The sequence below is a fragment of the Aspergillus multicolor genome, assembly GCF_047715735.1.
Source record: "Aspergillus multicolor strain CBS 133.54 unplaced genomic scaffold BDW74scaffold_13, whole genome shotgun sequence".
In the NCBI taxonomy this organism is placed as follows: domain Eukaryota; kingdom Fungi; phylum Ascomycota; class Eurotiomycetes; order Eurotiales; family Aspergillaceae; genus Aspergillus; species Aspergillus multicolor.
The window spans coordinates 599,556-622,095 of NW_027395964.1; the positions used below are offsets into that span (position 1 = coordinate 599,556).

Genomic DNA, 22,540 nt, shown 5'->3' on the forward strand with positions numbered 1-22,540 from the left:
CGTCCCCTCCAACGTACTGCATATGCTGAAAGATCTTGAGAGAAGCAGGGTGTTGTACAGAATCTTGCATTGTTGTTGATTTATCTTGACGTTGGTGCACGTGGCTTACAGTACCCCGTAGTACCTCGCGTGTCGCAAACTTATCCGGGCAACAGGCCGGAAAAAGTCCGACGGGCAAACCATTCAGCCGAGCCTGCACTGATAAGCCCCGCTATTGCGAGATCACTCCCCGCAGTCGCGCCTTGCCTATATATACTACTCTCCCTTATCGGCCGGCTGTTTGTATTTCTCGAACCTTACCTTGACGGATTGGCGAGTACCGCACATATATGAAGCATTTTCGAGCCTGCCGCCAGTCAATTGCAGCCCTCCGCCAATTTGCTTCCTCTCCCCTTCCAACCTCCGAATTTCCCCCACTTTCTCGGTCAACTCCGGCATTCGGATCCTCCTTCAGACGCACAATGGCTTCCGCAATGGCAAAGCGCCTTGAGGGCAAGACGATCGTCATTACCGGAGCCTCATCCGGCATCGGCCGAAGCACAGCCAAGGAGTTTGCACGAACGGCTCTCAAGGACCTGAAGATTATAGTCACAGCGAGGCGCATTGATGCTCTCGAGGAGCTGGCGAAGGAGATCAAGAAAGAGGTCGGCGAGGGTGTCAAGGTTCATCCTGTGAAGCTGGATGTCAGCAACCCGGAGGAGGTCAAGAACTTTGTCCCATCTCTCCCTACAGAGTTCCAAGACATCGACGTCCTCGTTAATAACGCGTAAGTTTGCTATACGAGTGGCTTGGTAGGACTAGGCTCTAACTATGCGTAGTGGTCTCGTCAAGGGTGTCGCTCAAGCTCCCAACATCGAACCTGAAGACATCAACGTCATGTTCGCCACCAACGTTACCGGATTAATTAACATGACCCAGGCTATTCTCCCTATCTTTAAGAAACGCAGCGATGGTGGCCGCGGAGACATAATCAACATCGGAAGTATTGCTGGTCGTGAGCCCTACCCCGGTGGTAGCATCTACTGCTCTACCAAGGCTGCCGTCAAGTCTTTCACCGAGGCCCTAAGAAAGGAGCTCATCTCTACCCGCATTCGTATTATCGAAGTTGACCCCGGTCAGGTTGAGACTGTAAGTACCGACCTTTTTTGGTGTGGACGGGGCTGACGATTCTGTAGGAGTTCTCCGTTGTGCGCTTCTACGGGGACAAGAGCAAGGCCGATGCTGTCTATGCGTAAGCCACTGTGACTTTGGCGATGCCTAATAAATACTGACAGATTGTAGTAACTGCGAGCCACTCACACCTGATGACATTGCTGAAGTCATTGTATTCGCCGCTGGCCGGAGGGAGAACGTTGTGATTGCTGATACTCTGATCTTCCCGAGCCACCAGGTGAGTTCAACCTATTTTCATTCTTTCAATTAGGTAACTTGACTAATTCTGTAACAGGCGTCTCCCGGCCATCTATACAAGAAGCCTTGAGAGCACGATATTATAGGCAGATTGGACAAGTTAATATTGGGCCTGGGCATACACATAGATGGTCATAGATGTTACAGTATAAACCATGAGCAATCTTCGATACTCTCACCTTGCCTTGATATAACACGGATGTCAATAATAATTCACCTCATTTCAAGAGGCTTGTCAAATCCCCAACCCTAACCTCATCCCTTGGCCAAAACCGAACCGCTAACATACAAAAGTCAATTAAAGCAACCCCTCGACTTCTCCCTCGAATCTCCCATGCCTTCCCTCCCCATCCCTGAATCTCTTCGCTCCGCTAACCCCCTCTTCCTTGATCACCCCAACTCCGCTGTCAAACTCGCGCGCCAACGCATCTTCAAAGCTCTTCGCGTTATAAGCCGCAAAGTAACAACTCGCCCGGTCCACATTCAAACACCGCTGCGGAAAGCTAACGATGTGCCTCGCAATCGCCATCGCCTCCTCGACACTTTTCCCCTTGGGCATAACGCGATTGGCAAGGCCCATACTCAATGCCTCAGCCGCATCAACAGCCCTCCCTGTCAATATCATATCGAGAGCGCGTCCTAGTCCGACTATAGCCTGCAGCCGGACAGTCCCACCGTCAATGAGCGGAACCCCAAACCGCCGATTAAAGACGCCGAAGATGGCGTCTTCCTCGGCGACACGGATATCGGCAATCAGAGCGAGCTCCATACCCCCGGCGACCGCATACCCAGAAACGGCGGCGATGACGGGCTTGGTTATCTGCATGCGCGAGGGGCCGATGGGGCCCATATTGCGTCCTTGGACGGTGTTGCTAGGTGAGACCAGTGGCCCGGCGTACTTGTCTTCGGACTTGTCGTTGTCATCAGCGGTGTGCTCAGCTTGATCTTGGGTTCCATATTCCGCAACCTCGTGCAGGTCGAACCCCGCGCAGAAAGTACCGTTTGCGCCGTGGAACACGCACACTTTTTGTGTGGTGTCTTCTTCGAAATCGAGAAAAGCGGCTGTGAGCTTGTGCGCTGTTGGGCCGTCGACGGCGTTGCGCCGGTGTGGGCGGTTGATTGTAATTGTTGTGATGCCTGAGGGAGTCTTGGTGGTGAGGACGGGGGCTTGGTTAGTTGATGGGGGTTCGGCCATGGTCACGGTCGTGATTTGTGGGTGGTTTTGATTGTCCTTGACTGATAACTGGTAAATATATGGTGAAGGATGAACTGCCTGCTTACTGCAGGATAGATATGGTTCGCTTTGTGGCTTTTATAGAGCATCCATTGGGACAGCTCCTGCTCTAAGTTATGAAGTATTAATTTAGGTTCTGTACAATAATATGCTCTAGACTATCTCTTTATTACCATACTCCTTCGAGTTTCTAATATTTCATTACAGTTGTGCATCGCATTACACTTTCTGTTGGGCTCAGGAAGCCACTATATATTTCTGAAACCCGCCCCTAGGTATATGATAACAAAAGAGCGATCGAAGTCGAAGGACTTCAGAATTATCTCGAACTCTTCAATCCTTCACTATTAAGTCATGAGCACGGAAGATCGGAAGATGAGCGGGGTAAATACGGATTACTGAACACTATGGTAGAATCCGGGGTAGGCCAAGGGCCGCATCTGGCCGAACTGCAGTGCCGATCTGATACGTCGATAAAGCTCGCCTAGGATTAATGGACTAGCATGTTTGATTGCTTAGATATAGATCCTAGTATAGCGGCGAATGCGATATACCCAAGTCAGCTGTTCTAAAGGTATACACAATCTGATATAGATCAGTGCCTCGGGCCGAACCCCGAACCCCGACATTATCCACCACCCTAGGCCAGTAGTCTATTCCCCGCCTTAAGGGACACCTCGATCAATTCGCTCTGCCCCTGGCACCTGATAAACAGCTAGGGCACCTGAGACCTACTATGTTTCCACTTCACATCGTCCATTGCGCCTCAAGATGAGGCTGGACCGCGCATTCCTTTTTATTTGGACTCGACCCTGGCTATTTTCTACGGGTTGCCAGCACCGCAACCCACGAGCCTTACCCTCTGCTACTAGACCGGTCACCCCTGCGCGGCTCGGGCTCCCAGGAGCGCGATACTCATCATCTTTTTCAGATGCACTCGCAGCATCGATAGCATCTGAGACACAGGCACTTCAATCACTACAGCACGCCGAGGACCTTATCTCCTCGCTCCCTCTGACCCGCTACATACGTAGTGTCTCAAGCTCAAATCGGAGTACCGGGGCTACTTACATGGAGTTTCGCCCAATGCGCACAATGCACCCTGCCGCGCAGTCCACCCACTTAGTGACAACCTCCCTGATATCTCCGAGCAAGCTCCCAATTGACCCGATTTTCTTCCTCAAACATTCTTCAGCAACATGTCAACCCGCAGCTCAAGATAAGGACAAGGTTGAGATAATAGCAACGGCGTACCTCTCGACCCACCTGACCGGCCACGCGGGGTATATCCACGGCGGCCTACTAGGGGTCCTCTTTGACGATGCATTCGCGCGTCTCGCAGCTGAGATATTCTCGAGTAGAACTGGGATGACTGCAAACCTGACTTTGGATTTCCGAGCTCCTGCGATGACTGGAAGGGTTTATGTGTATAGGGTTGAGATTGAGAGGGTAGAGAAAGAGAGGAAGGTTTGGGTTCGTGGAAGTATGAGGTGTTTGAAGGAGTTCGGGGTCCAGGAGATGTTGAAGAGGAGTGTGGAGAGCGCGAACGAAGTGGATGATGGTGGGTTGAGTGTGGAGGAAAGAGACGGGGTGCTGGTTGCTGAGGCCAGAGGTTTATTCGTTGAGCCTAAAGGCGCAAAGGTGAGATGTTTCCTTCTTTGGGCCCCAGTTTGTAGTTGGGATGCTAATATAAGACAGGAGATGGTGCCGTTGTATCCGAAATAAGGAGGCGTTGGAGTGGCGTTGGAGCAGCTGTGGACTAGATGAAAGCTCTGAGATCGACACGGTCTCGGCAGTTGCATAGATATAGAAGCTAAGGAGAACATTTTTGCCGTGGATGAGTGCGTCACGAATAGATGGATAGATAGATATGGAGGGTGGATGGTTGCTTGAAGATATTTGCTGATCTTGGGGGGGTGCTGGACTTCAATTTTGAGAACGGAAACACCTCGACATATTCGCTCGCGCAATACCCACGGTTCGAGGAAGGTTTTCATGTGCTTTTCGCCGTCGGTGCTTTGCATCGGTCAGCCTGATCTCACAAGCCTAATTCAACATACTATGGAGCCCGTCAAATGCCCACTGCGATCTATGCCACCTGCAATGTTACATCACAGACCGCCAGAATCACCCGCAGATGACAAAAGTGGCTGGCCCTGTTGACAAATGAACTGCAAAGGCACCAGTTCTCCTTCAGCCAGAAATTCCCCTGGTACCACCTGAGCGGTATGGCTAGGCAGTTCATAGCCAGTTCGTCGGCAAAAACAACCAGGACCAGATCTCGAACCCTGCTCTCAGATCTTTGTGTAGCACAGCCTGCCGCCGGACCCGACGCGCGGGGTATATACTTCAGTTGTTAAATGAATGATAGATCGGAATCCACATTGATGCGCGTTACACAATCGAGATTTGACACCCAGGATCAAAACCCTGAAAGTATGATTGCAGCATCAGATAAGCAAGGGTTGAAGTCCGACCATTTTCTCATTTCTGCAAAGGAAGGCAATATCGTGGCACTGATGCCTCGAGGAGGTTGTACGGCAGACCCAGAATCGCTTCCATTGCCCTTTTTAGGACGAGCTGTCAGAGTTTATTCGTACTCTGCGCTTGAGGGTATGTTGCACGTCCGTGCAGGCAATGAATCACCGGCTCGGGGATATTGAAGAACCGAAGGCGTGTTGATCTCATGCAAGTCGGACGCAGCTGGCGGTAATTGAGTTTGCCGTGTTCTTATGGCAACTAGAACAATGTCAGAGTCATGAGGTATACCGAGCCTCTAATGAAAGAGACTAGCGAAGCTGAGCAACTCGTATTATGGATCATCACGTATCACGTCAACTGTCGCTTATAGAGTTGGTGAAGTTCAGGTGAGACTCGTGGGAGACTGTTCAGATGAAGATCATTCTTCCGGGATCATCGTTCCCAGAAGAGAGTTTGAGAAGGAGTCTGAGAGCATGCACGAAGCAGAAGATCACTGCAAGTACCGGCGGGAATACTCTGTCGACCACATCAAAGCTGATCTGAAGGATGCCTTGTGCCGCCGTGGCTGATATCTTGTCGGCATCGGCCAATCTCTGATTGAGCAGAGTGGAGGCGTGGGGAAAAGCCCTGGGCGGCTTGGCGGCCAGGTGCTCTATCTATCTCCAACAACCGTTCTGATAGAGATGAACAAGGAGGCGAAGAAGGCGATCTGTCATTTCGATTGTTCCATGGTGGAATCAGGGTCAATGTCACCAAGCACTCGAGATGACGCCCTTAGAAGCCCGTCCTCCGTGAGCAGCAGTTGTAGGATTCATCCTTGCTAAACGATCATAAGATGTGTAGATAGATTCTCGCCCGGTGATATTCCTCGAAGAGTGTCTCCACGGAAATCCAGATGGGCCAACCGAATCATGGCGCTTTCAAGATGAATGGGCCATGTCACACAGTCTCCTCCAATAATGGCAGTGTGATTGCCTGGCCGATGAGTCGTCAAGATGGCGTCTATCCATCACTTTCGCGAAGGGTGCATGGGTGCCTGAGCCAAACCAGGTTGATGCTCAAGTCCGCATGCGATTAATAAGTATGGGGGGGGGGGGTCTGGTGAAGCGAGAACGCGTTGTCGCAATCAATGGACATTGAGTTTAATTTATTCGCAGAGGCTGGCGCGGTGATTGGCCCAGTGAGGCTGATAATCAGAGGAAAAGGCTGGATGAAAGGCCCCTTTTTTCAGGCTGGATCGGCAGCCACTTTTGTTTTCCTATTAATGCCACACACCGAACCGCCCTGAACCTCGCAGGGCGACGCGACCGGGGGAAGGAAGCCGTATCAATGGAATCATGAATGAGATGAATGAAGGTTCTGGAGATGGCCGGTAATTTGGCCAATGAGTTTAGCTGCTGGTCTCCATCAATTGCAACAAAGTCCGTAGCCTTAAAGAGTTCTTAATCATCAGCATCCCCTTTCCCCTCCCCGTCCGTTCTCCACTCGCTCCTCCCTCACTCCCCTTCCCTCCATCTCCTGATTCATTCGTCTCTGTTCCATTCGCTTTTCTCGAACACCTCCTGTCGAGCTTGGTCTATCTCCTTGGACGTTGTCGCGCAAAGAAGACCTTGCAGGTTCAGTCAAGGCAGCCAAGCGATTCGCGTGCCGGCTCACTTCCAATTCCGCCTGTGGCAGAGTTCCACGAACCCCCCTGATCCTCCTCATCGACCCCCGTCTGGCTTCTTTAAGCTTGGCCTAGTCACTGGACCCGCCGTTGCTGTGGCCTGCCTCTTAGGCGCATCCTGCTTTCGCGCGAAACTCCCGACCTGCTGGGCCCCGACTCTCGACCCTTCCGCAAAGGAAAATTGTGCTGCTCGCTCGACCCGCTGTCACTTGGAATAGCTTCGATCCGGATCACCACCGATTCTTTTCCCACACCGGTAGATCTTAGAGCAGAATCCTCCAGAATGGCATCAAAGGTAGGATGCCCTCTTATCCTTTCCTCTGCCGTGCCCGTGCCGTCTCCTTTCCCCTTTCTGGCCCCAACGTCATCCCCAAACCACCGCCCGGAAAATACTGCAGTCGTTGCTCACTGGTATGGCTCAAATAGTTTCTTCGAGAGTACAAGCTGGTCGTTGTCGGTGGTGGTGGTGTTGGAAAGTCATGCTTGACCATTCAATTGATCCAGAGCCACTTCGTGGATGAATATGATCCAACAATTGAAGGTTCGCTCGTCACCTCATATCCGCATCGAACTGTCACTCATCAGGGACCCCTACAACAGATTCATACCGCAAGCAGTGCATGATTGACGACGAGGTCGCTCTGCTGGACGTTCTAGATACTGCCGGACAAGAAGAATACTCCGCCATGCGCGAACAGTACATGCGAACGGGTGAAGGTTTCCTCCTCGTCTACTCCATCACATCGCGTCAATCTTTCGAAGAAATCATGACCTTCCAACAACAAATTCTCCGTGTCAAGGACAAGGACTATTTCCCTATCATCGTCGTCGGCAACAAGTGCGATCTCGAGAAGGAGCGAGTGGTCACGGAACAAGGTAGGCTCAATGCGCGTTGTGCAAGTCATTCGGATACAGCTCGCTAACGGTTCACCCCCAGAGGGCGAGAATCTGGCACGGCAATTCGGTTGCAAGTTCATCGAAACGTCCGCAAAGTCCCGCATCAACGTCGAAAACGCATTTTACGACCTCGTCCGCGAGATCCGCCGATACAACAAGGAGATGTCTAACCCCGGCGGTTCCGGTGGATTCGGCGCTCGCGCTCCTGATAACAAGATGGATGTCAGTGAGCCTGGCGAGAGCGCCGGCTGCTGCTCGAAATGTATTATTATGTAATTGGCATGTGCTGGGCTCGACAGGATGCAAGCAACGCAGTTTGAGAGACGAAAGGAAAGATCTCGCATAGAAAAGACAGCCCCGACTTGAGCGGCAGCCGCCTTATACCGGAATAATGAACGCTCCTCAACGGGGTTGCGCGGATTGTGACACTTTATACCTATTTAACCATACGAGGCCTCGCTATCAGATGATGTCCGCTTTCACCCTTCCCATCCATCACGCCGTCATCTTCTCCATGAATGTTCGATTCCCCCTCTGTTTCCCTGTTTGATCTACCGTGTTTTATCATTTTATTTATTCTCTTTTATCACTTGAAAGATTAGTTGACGATATCACCTCGCTGGTGTGCGAGGATAGGCGTGCCAATAGATTTGTGCTCTTACTTCGTATGTACGTATCTTCTCTATTGCATCTGAACGGGGATCATAGGATGCTGCATTTGTTAATATGATATTGTATATTTGTGTCGGGCTCTCTATTTCATGCCTGTCCGTCCATTATTCTGCGATGGGACACTTTATGGTCCTGGCAGCGCTTTGAGCTCGTTTCACTTTTCAGTGTAAGTAGGCTTATTGGTTAATTGGCATTGGTATACTCCCATCTCATTATTCTGCTGCCGTTACAGGGAGTCTTCGTAGATCTATGCATTACTTGGACCATCCAGGACGCTCAATCCTCATCCATTACCTAGGTGCGCATATTAACCTGAAAGTGGTGGATGTAGAGGGTGGCCTATTGTTGTTAGAGGTCTATTATCCTGTATTATTACAGGACTCCCAGATAGATGATACCCAAGATATCGCGATCTATCACCCCTACTCCGCGTCGGAGTCCAGTTCATCCTCCGCTGACACTTTCTTCCCCTGCACATTCTCCTCAACTTCTGCAACCAATGAGTCGAGGAACTCCTTATCCGTGCCTACCAACGTAACGGTATTCCTCTTCTTATTCCAGCGCGGGTAGCTTCCAACCTTGACGCCCTTGGCTGCCGTCCTCATCGCAAGATCCGTCAAGTACGGCGCAACCGCGCTCTCAGGTAGTGGCGTGCTGATCAGGTATCGGTAAATGCCCTTACCCTCCGGGTTCACGAGTCGGGGAAGCAGCGAGGGCCGGAGATGTTCAAGGAGACGCTCAAAGAGCCGGGGGACGCCGGGGAGGATGTGGATGTTGCCGTTGACGATGGCGATGGGGACCCACATGTCGTCTGCGACGAAAACAGCTTGTGACTCAGCGGGGAGGGAGGCATCATGAGGGAGCTCGACCATGCGGAGGCGTGCGGTGAGCGCGGGGGAGGGAACGTCCCAGCTGAAGTCGGGTTGGAGAGCGTGCGGCTTGGAGAGTTTCTTCATGCGCTCGAAGGCGGGTTCGTGGAGTTTCAGCGGGAGGTTGAAGGCTTTTGCGATGGAGGAGTAGGTAATGTCGTCGTGGCTGTTTGGGAGGGGTTGTTAGCTTGTATTGCCTAGGTAAGTAGGTGAGGTACGTACGTTGGCCCGATGCCGCCGCTTGTTACGACGAAATCGTAGTTGTTGCTCATGCGGCGGACGGCTTCAATGATCTCGTCTTCATCGTCGGCAATCACTTCCACGCGCTTGAGCTGGATTCCGAGCGAGAAGCAGTACCTGGCGAAGAAGGCGGAGTTTGTATCGACGGTCTGTAGGGTTAGCTACTGCGCCATAATTCAGATATAGCGCCTGTCAATGGCATACCTTCCCTCCGAGCACCTCATCACCAATGATTAGGCATGCTGCAGTGTGTATCGTCTTGTTGTTACCGGCGATGGATGATGTCATTTTGGGAGAGAGCGCACGCGACGGTGGGAAGGGGGATGAGGAAACGAGAGAGGCGGGCTGACGAGTGAACGGCGGTCGGTAGAGATGTCGGGTGAGCTGAGTGAGGCGAGCGAACATGGAGGAAAAGTTGAAGAGGGGGAGAGAGGAGAGATGGAGGATCCAAAACGCGGGAGGGAGAAAGAAAGCAGGTTGGGGTCGTGGCCGGGCGTGCTCGCCGCAAGGTGGGGTGGACGACGTGATCGGACTCCGCGCTGGCAATGCCACTTACCGACAAACGTCGATTAGTATCCCATCCTTTTTTTGTCATCGCTGCCCCTTTATCCGTAAAAACAGGAGATTTGTACCTACCCCTCTATCCTGAGAAAACTCTTTCCAGATCTTTGCTTGAACAGACAAAATGGTGAGCGACTGCCCCGCACTGCTACCAGAATCAGTTTCGCGAATATTTGACGGACTGCTGACCTGCGCTTCGATCAAGATAGTCCTCTGAGCGATTATACGCCTTCTCTCCGGAGACCAAAGAGAAGCTGCGCAAGTTCCGTTTGACGACGTCCCGAGCTAAGGAGCCGCAAGCCGTGATTTGTATGTAGCCCTTTCATTCCGTTCTTCGCTCAGGACATATGGCTGACATCTTCAGATATCATCGACACTAAGACCCAAGAGATCCGAGCAGAAGATGGCGAGGTGTACACGAAGATGGAAGATGTAGCGGACGAGCTCCCGGAGTCGTCTCCTCGTTTCATCCTCCTCAGCTACCCCTTAACCCTGGTATGCTTCCTGCTCTGTGAATTCCCACCTTGTACTAACCTGATTTAGGGCTCCGGCCGCCTTTCTGTCCCTTACGTCCTGCTCTACTATCTCCCCGAGAATTGCAATCCGAACCAGCGAATGATGTATGCAGGTGCTGTCGAGTTAATGCGGAATACGGCTGAAGTCAACCGGGTTATCGAGGTCGAGAGCGATGATGATATCATATCGATCGAATCAAAGCTGCAGAGTGCGGACTAAGTGTCTTGCGAGGATAGGCGTGGCAGGTTGTTGCTTCAATCATGAACTGGGCTTGCCGCAGGTTTCACGTTCTGAGGGATGATTTGATGTGGTCTGGCGTTTCGAAAGGGTGTCGGTATACAAGTGCATGACAGCCATTCTTCTCACCCGCTCAGCAACATTCCGCAGTCTGCCAATGGCAATAGTAGGCTCACAGGCCCAGACGAGAGCTGTGATTCCTACCAATTAAATCGCCCTGTCTTCCCTAATAGAGTGAACATCGTGAACCAATAGTACAACGCGTCGTTGTGAATGCACGGAGCATAGCTGTTCCGGAAACCGATGTCACCGAAACTGCTGGAGTCATAGCACCGAAGTATGGCTTCTCGGGATCCTGAGGCAAATGTCAGAGCATATACACCAGAGCTGGCGTAGCTGCCCGGTTGCGTGACAAGTATTCCAAGTGGGATGACCCGCCAACTTTTCTCCGGTTGGTAGCAACCTCGAGCTGTTTAAACGCATCGAGCAAGGATCTCAAAAGCGTACCGCTCCAGGAGGAGCATCAATAGACTTTATCGGCATTGAATCTATATGTAGTTCGCCGCTGAGGCATACAGACGGATAAACTTCGGCAGCCGAGGAGCGAATAACAATCGATGTCTCGTCCGGAACTTTGTACGCTTGCCAGTGCCTCGACGCTGAACCTATTCCAACTTCAGTCTTAGCCCAGGACACGGATAGGTTACGAACAGACTGCAGGAGGATTAGTACGAGGTAAATATCAATTGGCAACCTAGATCCAGCATACTGACAGCCCATACTAGTGCGTACGGCTTACCGGACCCACAGTCAAGGCCATCCCAGGATAACCCAGAAATTCCCGAAACTGGTAAGATTGGCGCCAAGCCCGCTGGGATAGTGTGGTGGCCTTACCCCTGCAATTTTTGACAATAATGATTGATGTTAAGGCCCCTACCGTCCATTGTATGGTTACAGCTCTTCAGTCTGTGACGAAAGCTGAGCCCCTGCTGCTTGTCATCATGATGAGAGATCATCCCTTGCTTCTGGGGTCCAACGTCTGATATGGTTACATGAATGAGTGTATAATACAGACTCCCACTGCCTCGTGCCTCAAATAACTGTAACAGCGATTGTCACGCACTGACCAGCGCTTCGCCCCGGAGCTCCACGGTGGAGCCTGGACGAGATGGCGATGGACCCAGGATGAACTGTCTACCCCTGTCGCTGGGTCATGGACGAACCTTTTTGGGACGAATCAACGCTTGACGTGTCCAAGTGGCGATGCTGCAGAATTTAACGTCTATATCATACGTGGGAGCACTCGGCTGATGAGTTGAAGCTGCCGTGCCGCAATGGCCTGACTACTTACTATCGACTGATAGGTAGACCTTCAAGGCGACTGAAGACTGTTCGAGGCCATTAATCTGCTGCCGCACTCTGGCTTGGCTGGTACAATATTCATATCTGCGTACTAGCTGTTTATATACCACGCGATTTCTACGCCGTGCCGTCCGTTATCAACCCGTGGTCATGGCCCAGTGCAGGATGATGCATGAAGCCGCTTTTCCGCATCCTCTGATTGCGCGACAGGCTCCGACAATGGATCTTGGTGTCGTGCATAATGCATGGACTAGCCGGGATTTATCTAAGGTGGCTGCCTCCTTAGCATCTTGTTCGTGGTTCCACTGGTTATTCATGGGATGACCATAGCTCTCTTTATTGGAGGAAGAAGGTGGCAGCAAAAGAAATTTGTATGGCCTTCAGCTCAGGCTACGCCGCTTCATTCAGACCCAGCGCGAACAGGGCTGTTCTGTATGGTCAGTGCCAGAGACAGGGGTAGACCCGGCTAGACACGAATAAATTATGTTGCTGCTACTATCACAGAGTAGGTTAAAATAAATTGAATGTTAGCCAGTGATAATCACATCTTGAGCCCGTCTGCTCAGGGCACGATCTGTGAGGGTGGAGCAGCTTGACCCGAGGCCGTGGGCGCGTCCTGCCGGTTCGAGCAGCAGGCCCGGGGCTAAAGAACTTAGCGGATGTCACTTTGCTTTTTCCCCTCAGCCAGGCAGAGCGTGCGTCGTGAAGATACAGCAGAAGTCTGCAGTCTGAGTCCAGTCCATCATGGCCTCGAGGTCCAATCCCGGCTCGATGCTCCTCAAACTCTGTTCGCTTCTATTTATCGCTCGCTCGCTCCCTCCTCTTCTTCCCTGGCCGCCTGCTGAATTGATTTCGGGCACAGCTCGCCACTCGCTCTTGTCGCCGACTTGCAGCATCCGATGATAATAATAATAATATTGAACGATTATCGCGTCTGACCGCCACTTGACCAATCACTCGAGCGGGCCCTCGTTCTCCTCGCTCACGTCTGTCCGCCTGGTCGGGTCTCCCAACTGTCTGGTTCTGGGACACGACAACCCGTGCCACCTGCACTTCTCTGCTTTAAACTCTCGACATCCCACTACGCTTTTGTCTTTGCGAGCCGTTAATTGCGATCGTGTTGATCTCCGACCGTGATTTGACTTTATTGACGGGTGCTCGCCATGGTAGCGGTTTAGCTTACGCCTTTCCATCCGATTGATTTGCCCATCCAACTAAATATTCTACGGTTCACCTCTCATTAATTCACCCACCAAGCAACCTGAAACATGTCAACATTTCGATCCGATGCAAAGCAGGATGGGTTGTCCAAGGTGCTAAGTCGTATGAAGACCGTCCTGAGGAGGGACCCGTCAACCAAGGCTACTTCAGCCGTCGCAAGAGAAACGCCAGCTCCGGGTCAACCCGAGTCTAGCAAAGCACCGAGGTACGACTTGGCTATCATTGTACGTCCGATTGTACTGACCGTATATAGTCAACCGAAATGCAATCACGAACCGACCGAATCCGTCCCCGAACCGATCATACTGACCAACTGGGGCGCCATCCAGGAGGAAAAGGCGCGCGCGCTCTTCGCCAAGTATGGATTGACTTTGGAGCCTGGGGAGTGGAAGGCCACGCGCGACGTGCCTGTTCAACGTGTCGTTAAGCCCATTCGCATGCGAGTCCGGCGTACCTGCCATCGTTGCCAGACCACCTACGGCCCCGACAGGGTCTGCGTCAACTGCCAGCACGTCCGCTGCAAGAAGTGCCCGCAATACCCCGCACCGAGGCCAAAGGACGAGCAGGAGCGAACCGAGACCGCGCTCCAGACCATACTGGCCCAGAAGGCCCAGCCCGTGCAACCGAAGCCGAGAAAACACCAATTAACGATGCCCTCGAGAACCGGCGGTCAGGATCTGATCCGCAAGCCGGTCCGGCAGCGAGTGCGACGGACGTGTCACAGATGTAATACGCTTTTTGGTCCTCATGCCACGGAATGTGCCAGCTGCAGACATCTCCGATGCAAACTCTGTCCTCGCGATCCGTACGTTTCTACGCTACCAACTTACTATTGGAAGATTTTTGACAATCGCAGGGCAAAACATGACAAATACCCCGACGGCTACCCAGGAGACGCAGAACCGCCGTTTGAACCACCAGCTCGGACCTGGAAGAAGCCGCGCCAGCGGGTCCGGTATACTTGCCATGAGTGCTCAACCCTTTATCGGTCGGGCCAGAATCATTGTGCCAATTGCGGGCAGGAAAGGTGTGCCGAAACTATACGAGATCCGTGCGTCACTCTCGACAGCATATAGACATTCGTTCTGCTAATAAAGTACAGGCCGAAAAGGCATAAACCGGAACCAGACCCCGAGATAGTACAACGTGTGGAGGAGAGGCTGGCGAGTATCAAATTTACTGGTGCGGACTAGACTCCAGAGTCGAGAGCATACCCCTGATGGGTAGCAAGTGGCTACTATTGCATAGCGCACAACGCAGTTGGGAATTGGAATTGATTTCGAGCACCTATCTAAGGGTGGAGCAGCACATAGCATCTCCCAGGTCTCTAGCACATTGATTACGACCAATTTAGCTCATTATCCCACGGCCGGGGCCCAGGTCCCGCCGGGCGACGCCATCATTTTGCGAACGGCCCATAGTGAAGCTAGACCTGCTAGTCTAGTAGTGTAGCGCCGTAGTACTCTACCTCCGACAACGGTGACAAACCTTATCACATTAGTACGATGTCCAATCTCCGTTGGATTTCGGAGAGTAAGTTTGACTTTCTCCTGAGTATGGGAAATCGATACATCGTACGTCAAACAACGAGTTTCTCGGGCCCGAGGCGTCAACCGTTGAGTTCTGCATGCCGGACAATGTTTGCCTTCCGCATCCAGTCCCAAACATGATCTGTTTGGTAGTTTGACAGCTACTAACTTCGACTGACACCTCCGATCTGACACTGACAGCTGGATTGACTCCACTGCTGCCCCGCATGGCATGGCCCGGCCGTTGGGTTTTTGGACTTGGCTAACGCGCTCGATGGCGTGGCCGGCGTGGAATTCTCGCAGACTATCGAGTGGTAGCCTAACCCACTCCGGTCTAATTTTTGGTTTTTGATGATATTCTCGCCTTCTTCGATTCTGAGTATACGGAGTACTGATTGTGATAGAGTATTGGAGAAATGAGCAGCGATCGCGTTCGATATGTTACTACGCTACCGAGGACCGAGCATTCGGTACCAGCGTTTCTTACCCGAAATATCGTCATTTAACCATTTACGCTGGAGGGCCCCTGCTGCAACACCTCCCCCCTGCTAGTACTCAGCGACTAGGTGGGTAGCTCGCCCGATCCAAATTTCGATTTTCGAGGCTAAATTGAAGCAGGGATGCCCCTGCGGCACTGGCGCAGACCCAACGGATCAACATCGCAACGCTTGGAGCCGCGGCTTCATTCCTCACGGATATGTATACCTCTCGAAACTATCACGGAGACATACTTCTAGTTGCGGAAGTTGAGGCCGGCGGGAGGATTCAGGAATCAGGATCATCATCCAGGACTATCACTGGGCCCCGTCCGGATTCTCAGGATCCCGGGGATTCCGGCAAGCTAGCAATCTACTAGTCTAGTTAGTAGGGCCGCTGCAGCGAGATGACCGTTTATCTGTCATATCCGCAGATTGGCTGGCTGGAACATGGAAGCGAAGAAGCGATGCGACGCCAACGACTGCTAGCAACCCCTTGGATGATCTTCATTGCATTGTATTGAGATTCGCGTTTAAGCGCCCTGCTAAAAGGCTGCTATTGACTAAGTATGTTTTAGTCTTGTCGCTCTGGGGTCTCCTCCGCCGCTCCGGACTTTCGGATACAGCGAGGCCACCATTTTGCCGAACGAGTGCTCTCCTTTCTCCTTTTCTCCAAGTTGCAGATTCCAGACTTCAGCGCTTGGGCCATGATGGATCTACGAGTTATCCACACCGTACTGCTTGTCCTCGGCGTTTGGCCCGCCACTCGGCCGGAGGAGGTCTGGAGCTGGTCATGGCAAGGAGATAAGCTTCTTCATGCCCGTACCTGGATAGTTGACTGAACGACTCGTCAATATTCAGGGTGAATGCCCATCCACTAACCCCCTGCTAATGACTGAGACTTATACAGGGTGTACCGTGGATAAAAAAAACGGCTAAGCGGACCGGTCCGTTCTCTCCCAGTATTTGGTCTTTGGGTTAGGCTACGTCCGGGTAGTCTACGATGGCCTCATTTTCAGTAAGGATCGGTATGCTACTACTGTATGGTATCGTTCTTTTGGGCATTGGAGGTGGCCTTCGACTTTCGACCTTCTTGCTTGGGTTGGTCTAACTGCGTCTTTGATGTCATGCCTCCCCTCCCCGGTCGGACTGAGCGCTCTGGGGCTATATCCTCCCTACTTCTTGGGGACTTTCATCATCAGACAGCTCGAGCGCAAGAGGAAGGCGAGGTGTGTACCACAACAGAATGCAAACACCGTTCCACCCCCGGCCCGCGTCGCATGCTTCTGCTTCTGCTCCTGACCAGCCCCATCACATAGCCAATGACCCTTTCCACAGATCTGTGAATTGCGTTGGAACGGGATAATTGTTCCAGCTTCTCAGATCGTATCTGCAATGCATCCCTATCATACCACCCTGCCGGTAGATGCGTTTACGGAGTGCTATTTGACTGCTGATGAGTGCCACACCCATGGCTCGTATGGTGAAGAACAAGGATCAGAAAGCTAATGACACGGATAATCCTCGGCCACGGAGCTAGATGCGTGCCGAATACGAAGGCGGATCGAAGCATTAATAGCACTGCCTCGTATAGCAAGGAATGGTGTGACCTCCGGGAGAGGGGATCAGTAAACTTCTGATCGCGACTCCGCGGGACGGCGAAGGCGAGTACCCAAGCAAGCGCTATAAGCGGGCGGGCTGGACTGTCCATCCGTGCATAAGGGTCTCTATGAGACGCTGTGCTGAATGGCCCAATAGGAGATCTAGAGGTACCATTTTCTACGTACTAATGACGCGAGGCATGTCCCTTTTAGAGCAACAAGCACATTGCACATTGTTTAACATCAAAAGCAGGGCGCTACCACCCCTGGCCCCCGGTCCCGGCCTCTCAGCATACCTTCCATTTCCAGAAAACCTATCCCCGCCACTGTCGCACCGCACAGGGCGCACTTAAGCCTAAGCTAGACCCCGGCCAGAAACAAGGATATTTGGCCGAGCGGCGAAATAATACTTGGGTTGCTACTGGACGGTTGATAAGACATGCTTTTTACTCGGGGTTGCAAATATGCAAGCTGCATGCGGTCATCTTGCACGCCATCGCATTGCATGCTGAGTGGGATGCTGTATACTTTCCCTGTCCTGATTGCCACATGATTGTCTGGGTAATTGTTTGATAAGCAGTAGCGTAGACTAGGCTGAGGGTTACGTAAAGATGATATCCGTCGATCATATCTGGTATTTGTTGAAATGGATTGAACTGGAGTACATGCACCTGACGAAGTTGAATTAAGTCAGGATTTGTGCAACGATACATAATGCGATACACAAAGTTCAAAAGACCCTATCACCAGGAGGATACGGTAAAGCCAACTAGCAGCGCCTCGCGCGCTTCGATGGGCCAAGGCCAAGGTCAAGATGCAAAATACGACCCGCCAACAAGCGCTTCCCCGCAGAAGCCGATTTAGAAGACCCGCAGCCTACGCATTCGATGAAGTAGGCGTTCTTGGGAGAATAGCCGAGGGCCTGAGCTGGCGGGTTTTCTCCGATGAACTTTGTGCGACTCCAGGCGAGACAAGTCTCGCAGTACGCGCGCGGGCATTTGAGGCAGCTGAAGAGGAGTCTTCCTGCTTCGCTTGCCGTTTTTCCGCAGTCGTGGCAGTGGTGATGGGGGCAGACTATGTTCTGGCCCTTCTCGTTATAGTTCATATCGGCCTTGTCGAGGCATCTACGGTGGAAAGACCTAGTGCATGTATCACACGCTGTCGGAGCTTTGCTGTGGCATAGGAAACATGTCTGGGAGAGTTAGACTTGACAGTCAACAAGGTCTGATTTACTTACAGCTTCGTTCACCTTGCGGGCTCTACCCTCAAAAATCTTCTTCGGAAATGTCGGACTGATAGGGCTTGATGCCATCTCCATGCTCTGCTTGGAGACATCCCACTCTCCGATAGTGACGACACGGGATTTTCCAATCCGGCGTGACTGCTTTGAGGCATCGAGGATGGTTTCCTCATAGATAGAGAATCCCTTGAAGTCTGTTTCGACCCTTTTGCCGTTGAATATGTTCGTCTTGACTCTTTCTGCACGTCCAAGCCATGCCTTTTTCTCCGCAAGCGACATTTCCTGTACGCTGACTTCATCCAGAGCACACGAAGACATGACAGAATCAAAGTCAGAACTGGCAAGGTCTGTCGCATTGAATGAACTGGGCACGATTGATCTACCAGGCATCAAGGAGATCTCTTCCTCGGTAGTTTCCTCCAGCTCGATAGGGTTTGAGATGTTGTTACCCAAGTCTCCCATGACCTTGTCAGCCAAGTAGGCCTTCTTATCCAAGCGTCGGCGCATTTGGTCCTCGACAGTCCCCTTCGAGTGGATCCTGAATATTTGGACCGGCTGCGTCTGACCGATACGGTGAACCCTTGACTCAGCCTGCCGCATCACTTGAGGGTTCCAATCGTCATCCAAGAAGATTACGGTGGAGGAGCTAACCAAGTTCAAGCCTTCTCCGCCTGCCCGGATAGACAGAAGGAATACCATGCATTGCGGATCATTCTGGAACAGGAACACCGAAAGGTTCCGCCATGCGGAGCATGTGCTGCCGTCCAGGCGAACGTGCTTGAAGGGGGCATACTCTTTCTCTGCCTCCAGGAGGTCCTCGCACAGGTTGAGGGTTTGGTCGAATCCTGAGAAGATGATGACTTCCTTCTTCTCCATGACCACGAATGTGTGAATCATCTTTTGGACAAGGATGAATTTGCCCGACGTCTCAACTACGTGCCTGCCGATGTGGTAGTGTCCAGGGACAGCGTCGGCCAGGAGATAGGGATGTATGGAGCACTAGAATGTCAACAAATGCTCCATGTTGCTTCTGGTGACCAACTTACTTTGCGCAGTTCCATCAGTGTATTGGTCGTTATGCTACTTCGTCTTTTAGCATAAACGGCCACACCTTTCTCCCAGACATCTGCCGTCGTCTGCACGGTGCCATCCAACTCTGGAGTGATGCTGAGTTGAAGCTCGCTCTGCTGGGTGCTGTCGCCCAGCAAGATCGATTCCTCCACGCCCGTAAGTATTTTGATGTACCACGCAAGCTGCAGATCGGTGAGAGGCACCGATAGCACGGTCTCCTTCTTCGGAGGTATATTGAGGTCAAGCTGGGAATCGTTCTTGGTCCGGCGTATCATAATAAGCTTTAAGAAGCGAGTAACATGGCTCAGGAAGCCACTGTCAAACTTTCCGTCTTTCAAAGAGAACGCATCTTCGAAGAGCTCGGCCGTGGCCGGTACGAAAAGATCCGGATAGAGCCAATGCAAGATGGACCAATGCTCTGTTAGGTCGTTTTGGATAGGAGTGCTAGGCGGTTGTTAGTTCACATAGCTACAATGAGTGGAATAGCGCTGACCCGGTGAGCACAAGCTTGAATTCCGACCGTAGTCGGTATATTCCTTGAGTTCTCTTCGCCTTGCTGTTTTTGATACGGTGGCCCTCGTCGAGAACCACGTGTGCCCAAACGGTTCTTTGGAAGAACCACAGGTCGCTACAGAGAGTCTCATAGGTCGTGACAACAATATCTACGGGTTCCTGCCGGAACTTTCGGCGGAGGTTTTCTCTTTCCTCGCTGCTTCCGTAGTACGCCATTGAACTGAGCCCGGTTGTCCACCTGGAGATTTCGGACAACCAGGTCTTAAGAACGCTTAAAGGACAAACGACGAGAAACTGTTTGCCTGTGTCCTCGTTCGCTTTGACGTACTGGAAAAGGGACAGGGCCTGAAGCGTCTTGCCGAGGCCCATATCATCTGCGAGTATACCACCAATACCGTTGTCGCGCCAGTATATCATTCGGGAGGGTCCTTCCAGTTGGTATGGCTTCAAGGTGGCACGGATTCTAGGAACAACGTGTGTTAGCTAGCGGTTGAGCATATGGTCTTCGCACGTTGCTTACCCTGTTGGCTGGCGTTGCAGTAAGTTGTAGGGCACGACACGACTATGGGCAAAACCTGTCATGCGGGACAGACTCTTGGTAGTATAGTAATCCCCAAGAAGGAGACGTATTGTTCTGATTATAGACGCGAAGAAGGCATTCCTTGCTGTTTCGATGTCCTCGCATTTGCTCCCATTGTGTTTGGTTGTTCTACCAGCGCGAGGGCGTTGGGTCCGAGAGGGTGAGAGCTCAGAGATGTAAATGGGCTCTAAACGATGGTTCTCACTGGTTCCTGAGAGGAATTGTTAGCTTGCGTGTATGAAGGGTGGAGGTATATCATACCGCTGCTTGCAGGTGTTGTAATGGCCGACGCTGTCGACCGCAGCGGAGTGGTTGGCGGAGTTTGTACCCACAACCTTGGCGTACTGGGAGCGGCGCAGCTCGAATCATTATCGCAGAGGATATACTGCAAGTCCATGGTGCCGTCAAGTGTGGATTGTACAGTCGTTGGCTTCGGAGATACAAAGGATGACTGGGGAGAAAGAAGACCGTGAAGGAATGAAGTGACCAGAAGATGTAGGAAGTCCATTTTGTATAGAACACATTAGGAGGTCTGAAACGCCTTGCTGGTCAAATGTGTTGCCCCAGGTAAGGCTCCAGCGGTGAGTAGACACCCATTGAGGGCGACTCTGAAACATCCTGAAAGACAGGAGTACCAAAGAAAAGATAAAGAAGGCCAAAGACGAGAATGCCTATCACTCAATCAAGTACGTGAGAGGATTTGCTCTCCAATGCACATTATCTGGAGTGAGCAATATGACAGATCATGGACAGAAGAAAGAAAGGACTTTGGGAACCCGCTTCTCATCTCAATGCAGGGCCCCTTCCACTTATTCCCCACTCATTAGAGCCCAGGGCGCAAACAAGTTCTTCAGAGTTTCACTCAAACTCCACAATTTGGAGCTACGTGTAAAAGGTAAGTACATGCTACCCAGTGGCCTATACTTTTAACCTCCTACTCAGCAATTCGGTCCCGGCTGACTTGTCGTACCCAATATCAGGTACATCCACCCTCCTACCCAGGGCACGACGAATAATCCAATCCTTGCTGTTAATGGCCTCTTCCACTACACCCTCTTCCAGGACTGGAATGCGTGAAGATCCCTCCAATCGCCGCAGCAGGATATCATCCTCTGGTCTTGAGAAATAAACTAGACTATACCGAGTTTTATCCGCTTGCTCACCAGGAGGAGAAACAACACGATGGATATTTGAACGAAGAAGTCCATTTGTGAACTTCACCATGGCGTCTCCCAGGTTGACAATTGCGTGTCCCGGCAGCGGTTTCACATACTGCCACCCTGCGTCTGGACCTGGAGGAAGAACTTGGAGCCCTCCTAGGCGGTTGAAGAGAATTGTTACGCTTCCGAAGTCAGTATGCTCGCCGAGGGCAGTACGCCGGTCATCAGCAGGCTGTGGAGGCGCCTTGACGAAGCGTACTTGATCGCCGCTTACAGCGTGAAGCCGGTGAATGCTGGCCAGTGTCGACTCTGGAAGACCCAGATTTGCATTGAGAATCTCAAGGATAAGTGTGACTATAGAATGGGAGCATTTGATAAACGAACTGTAAACGTGTTGGTTTCGCTTCAGGATGTCGGGAGCTGGGAGTGGCTCCGATATGCCCATGATGTCGTCTTTAGATACCTGAGATGTCTTAGTGGGTCAACCATAGGCTTTGAGCAAAGAAGCTGACGTTATAGAACTCATTCCTATCCAGATTTCCCTCTCGATCGACGACCGTAGCACCCTGTGCCTTGTAACCGAAATAAGACTTCTGGCTACTGAAGTCATATTTCTTCTTCTCTTCCAGTGGAAGCTGAAACAAGCCAATTCCTATATCAAACAACTTGTCTGCATCTTCCAAGATTTGGCTCAGCGCGCCTGCGTCGCGCATATCGAGGTAGAAGAAGCCGATTTCCTCGCTCGCTTCCACCAACCTTTGCATCTCTGCTTCGTCTCCAGCAAGTAGAGCCTTCAACGAGAGGCGGAGTAGAGGAGCAGTGGGTACATCGTCCGGGAATGGTGGGAGTCCTGAAAAACAGCCCTTTGAATATTCCATAATCAACCTTTTCTTTTGGTTGTTGGCGTTCAAAGGCCCAGCCTTACATCGGATCCAGCTCCCGATATATATATCGCGATGCCGAGATGCGGGGAAGCTCTCTGAACCGAGGGGATATACGCAGAG

At 51.8% G+C, this 22,540-nt stretch overlaps 8 protein-coding genes across 8 annotated transcripts; 5 read left to right on the forward strand and 3 right to left on the reverse strand.

Moving 5' to 3' along the window:
• Positions 1-253: 253 nt before the first annotated feature.
• On the forward strand, positions 254-1,566 carry BDW74DRAFT_24181 (oxidoreductase, short chain dehydrogenase/reductase family). Its single transcript, XM_073732302.1, has 4 exons — positions 254-766; positions 819-1,128; positions 1,176-1,231; positions 1,282-1,566. The coding sequence occupies exons 1-4, from the start codon at positions 330-332 to the stop codon at positions 1,421-1,423; spliced, it is 945 nt and encodes a 314-aa protein (XP_073583684.1). The 5' UTR covers positions 254-329; the 3' UTR covers positions 1,424-1,566.
• On the reverse strand, positions 1,369-2,762 carry BDW74DRAFT_153847 (enoyl-CoA hydratase/isomerase family protein). Its single transcript, XM_073724588.1, has one exon. It carries the CDS (start codon positions 2,603-2,605, stop codon positions 1,709-1,711), a length of 897 nt encoding a protein of 298 aa, XP_073583685.1. The 5' UTR covers positions 2,606-2,762; the 3' UTR covers positions 1,369-1,708.
• Positions 2,763-3,139: 377 nt separating this feature from the next.
• On the forward strand, positions 3,140-4,504 carry BDW74DRAFT_24198 (PaaI family thioesterase). The gene is made up of 2 exons (XM_073732303.1): positions 3,140-4,285; positions 4,343-4,504. Exons 1-2 carry the CDS (start codon positions 3,416-3,418, stop codon positions 4,367-4,369), a joined length of 897 nt encoding a protein of 298 aa, XP_073583686.1. The 5' UTR covers positions 3,140-3,415; the 3' UTR covers positions 4,370-4,504.
• A 2,449-nt stretch (positions 4,505-6,953) lies between these two features.
• On the forward strand, positions 6,954-8,373 carry BDW74DRAFT_24370 (Ras family protein). The gene is made up of 4 exons (XM_073732305.1): positions 6,954-7,086; positions 7,218-7,332; positions 7,392-7,667; positions 7,729-8,373. The coding sequence occupies exons 1-4, from the start codon at positions 7,075-7,077 to the stop codon at positions 7,962-7,964; spliced, it is 639 nt and encodes a 212-aa protein (XP_073583687.1). The 5' UTR covers positions 6,954-7,074; the 3' UTR covers positions 7,965-8,373.
• Positions 8,374-8,510: 137 nt separating this feature from the next.
• BDW74DRAFT_24408 (flavin adenine dinucleotide pyrophosphatase) lies at positions 8,511-10,440 on the reverse strand. The gene is made up of 4 exons (XM_073732306.1): positions 10,102-10,440; positions 9,674-10,020; positions 9,452-9,618; positions 8,511-9,395 (listed from the first exon to the last, which is right to left on the reverse strand). The coding sequence occupies exons 2-4, from the start codon at positions 9,872-9,874 to the stop codon at positions 8,783-8,785; spliced, it is 981 nt and encodes a 326-aa protein (XP_073583688.1). The 5' UTR covers positions 9,875-10,020; positions 10,102-10,440; the 3' UTR covers positions 8,511-8,782.
• On the forward strand, positions 10,055-11,083 carry BDW74DRAFT_24550 (GMF family protein). Its single transcript, XM_073732308.1, has 4 exons — positions 10,055-10,157; positions 10,240-10,339; positions 10,395-10,525; positions 10,574-11,083. Exons 1-4 carry the CDS (start codon positions 10,155-10,157, stop codon positions 10,763-10,765), a joined length of 426 nt encoding a protein of 141 aa, XP_073583689.1. The 5' UTR covers positions 10,055-10,154; the 3' UTR covers positions 10,766-11,083.
• Positions 11,084-12,847: 1,764 nt separating this feature from the next.
• Positions 12,848-14,827, forward strand: BDW74DRAFT_153883 (uncharacterized protein). Its single transcript, XM_073724589.1, has 3 exons — positions 12,848-13,571; positions 13,620-14,417; positions 14,469-14,827. Exons 1-3 carry the CDS (start codon positions 13,414-13,416, stop codon positions 14,557-14,559), a joined length of 1,047 nt encoding a protein of 348 aa, XP_073583690.1. The 5' UTR covers positions 12,848-13,413; the 3' UTR covers positions 14,560-14,827.
• Positions 14,828-17,741: 2,914 nt separating this feature from the next.
• BDW74DRAFT_185433 (uncharacterized protein) lies at positions 17,742-22,414 on the reverse strand (the record flags this gene model as incomplete). Its single annotated transcript, XM_073731038.1, has 8 exons — positions 17,742-18,083; positions 18,210-19,211; positions 19,259-19,727; positions 20,125-20,259; positions 20,317-20,563; positions 20,638-20,761; positions 21,301-21,999; positions 22,049-22,414. 8 exons carry the CDS (start codon positions 22,412-22,414, stop codon positions 17,742-17,744), a joined length of 3,384 nt encoding a protein of 1,127 aa, XP_073583691.1.
• Positions 22,415-22,540: the final 126 nt, after the last annotated feature.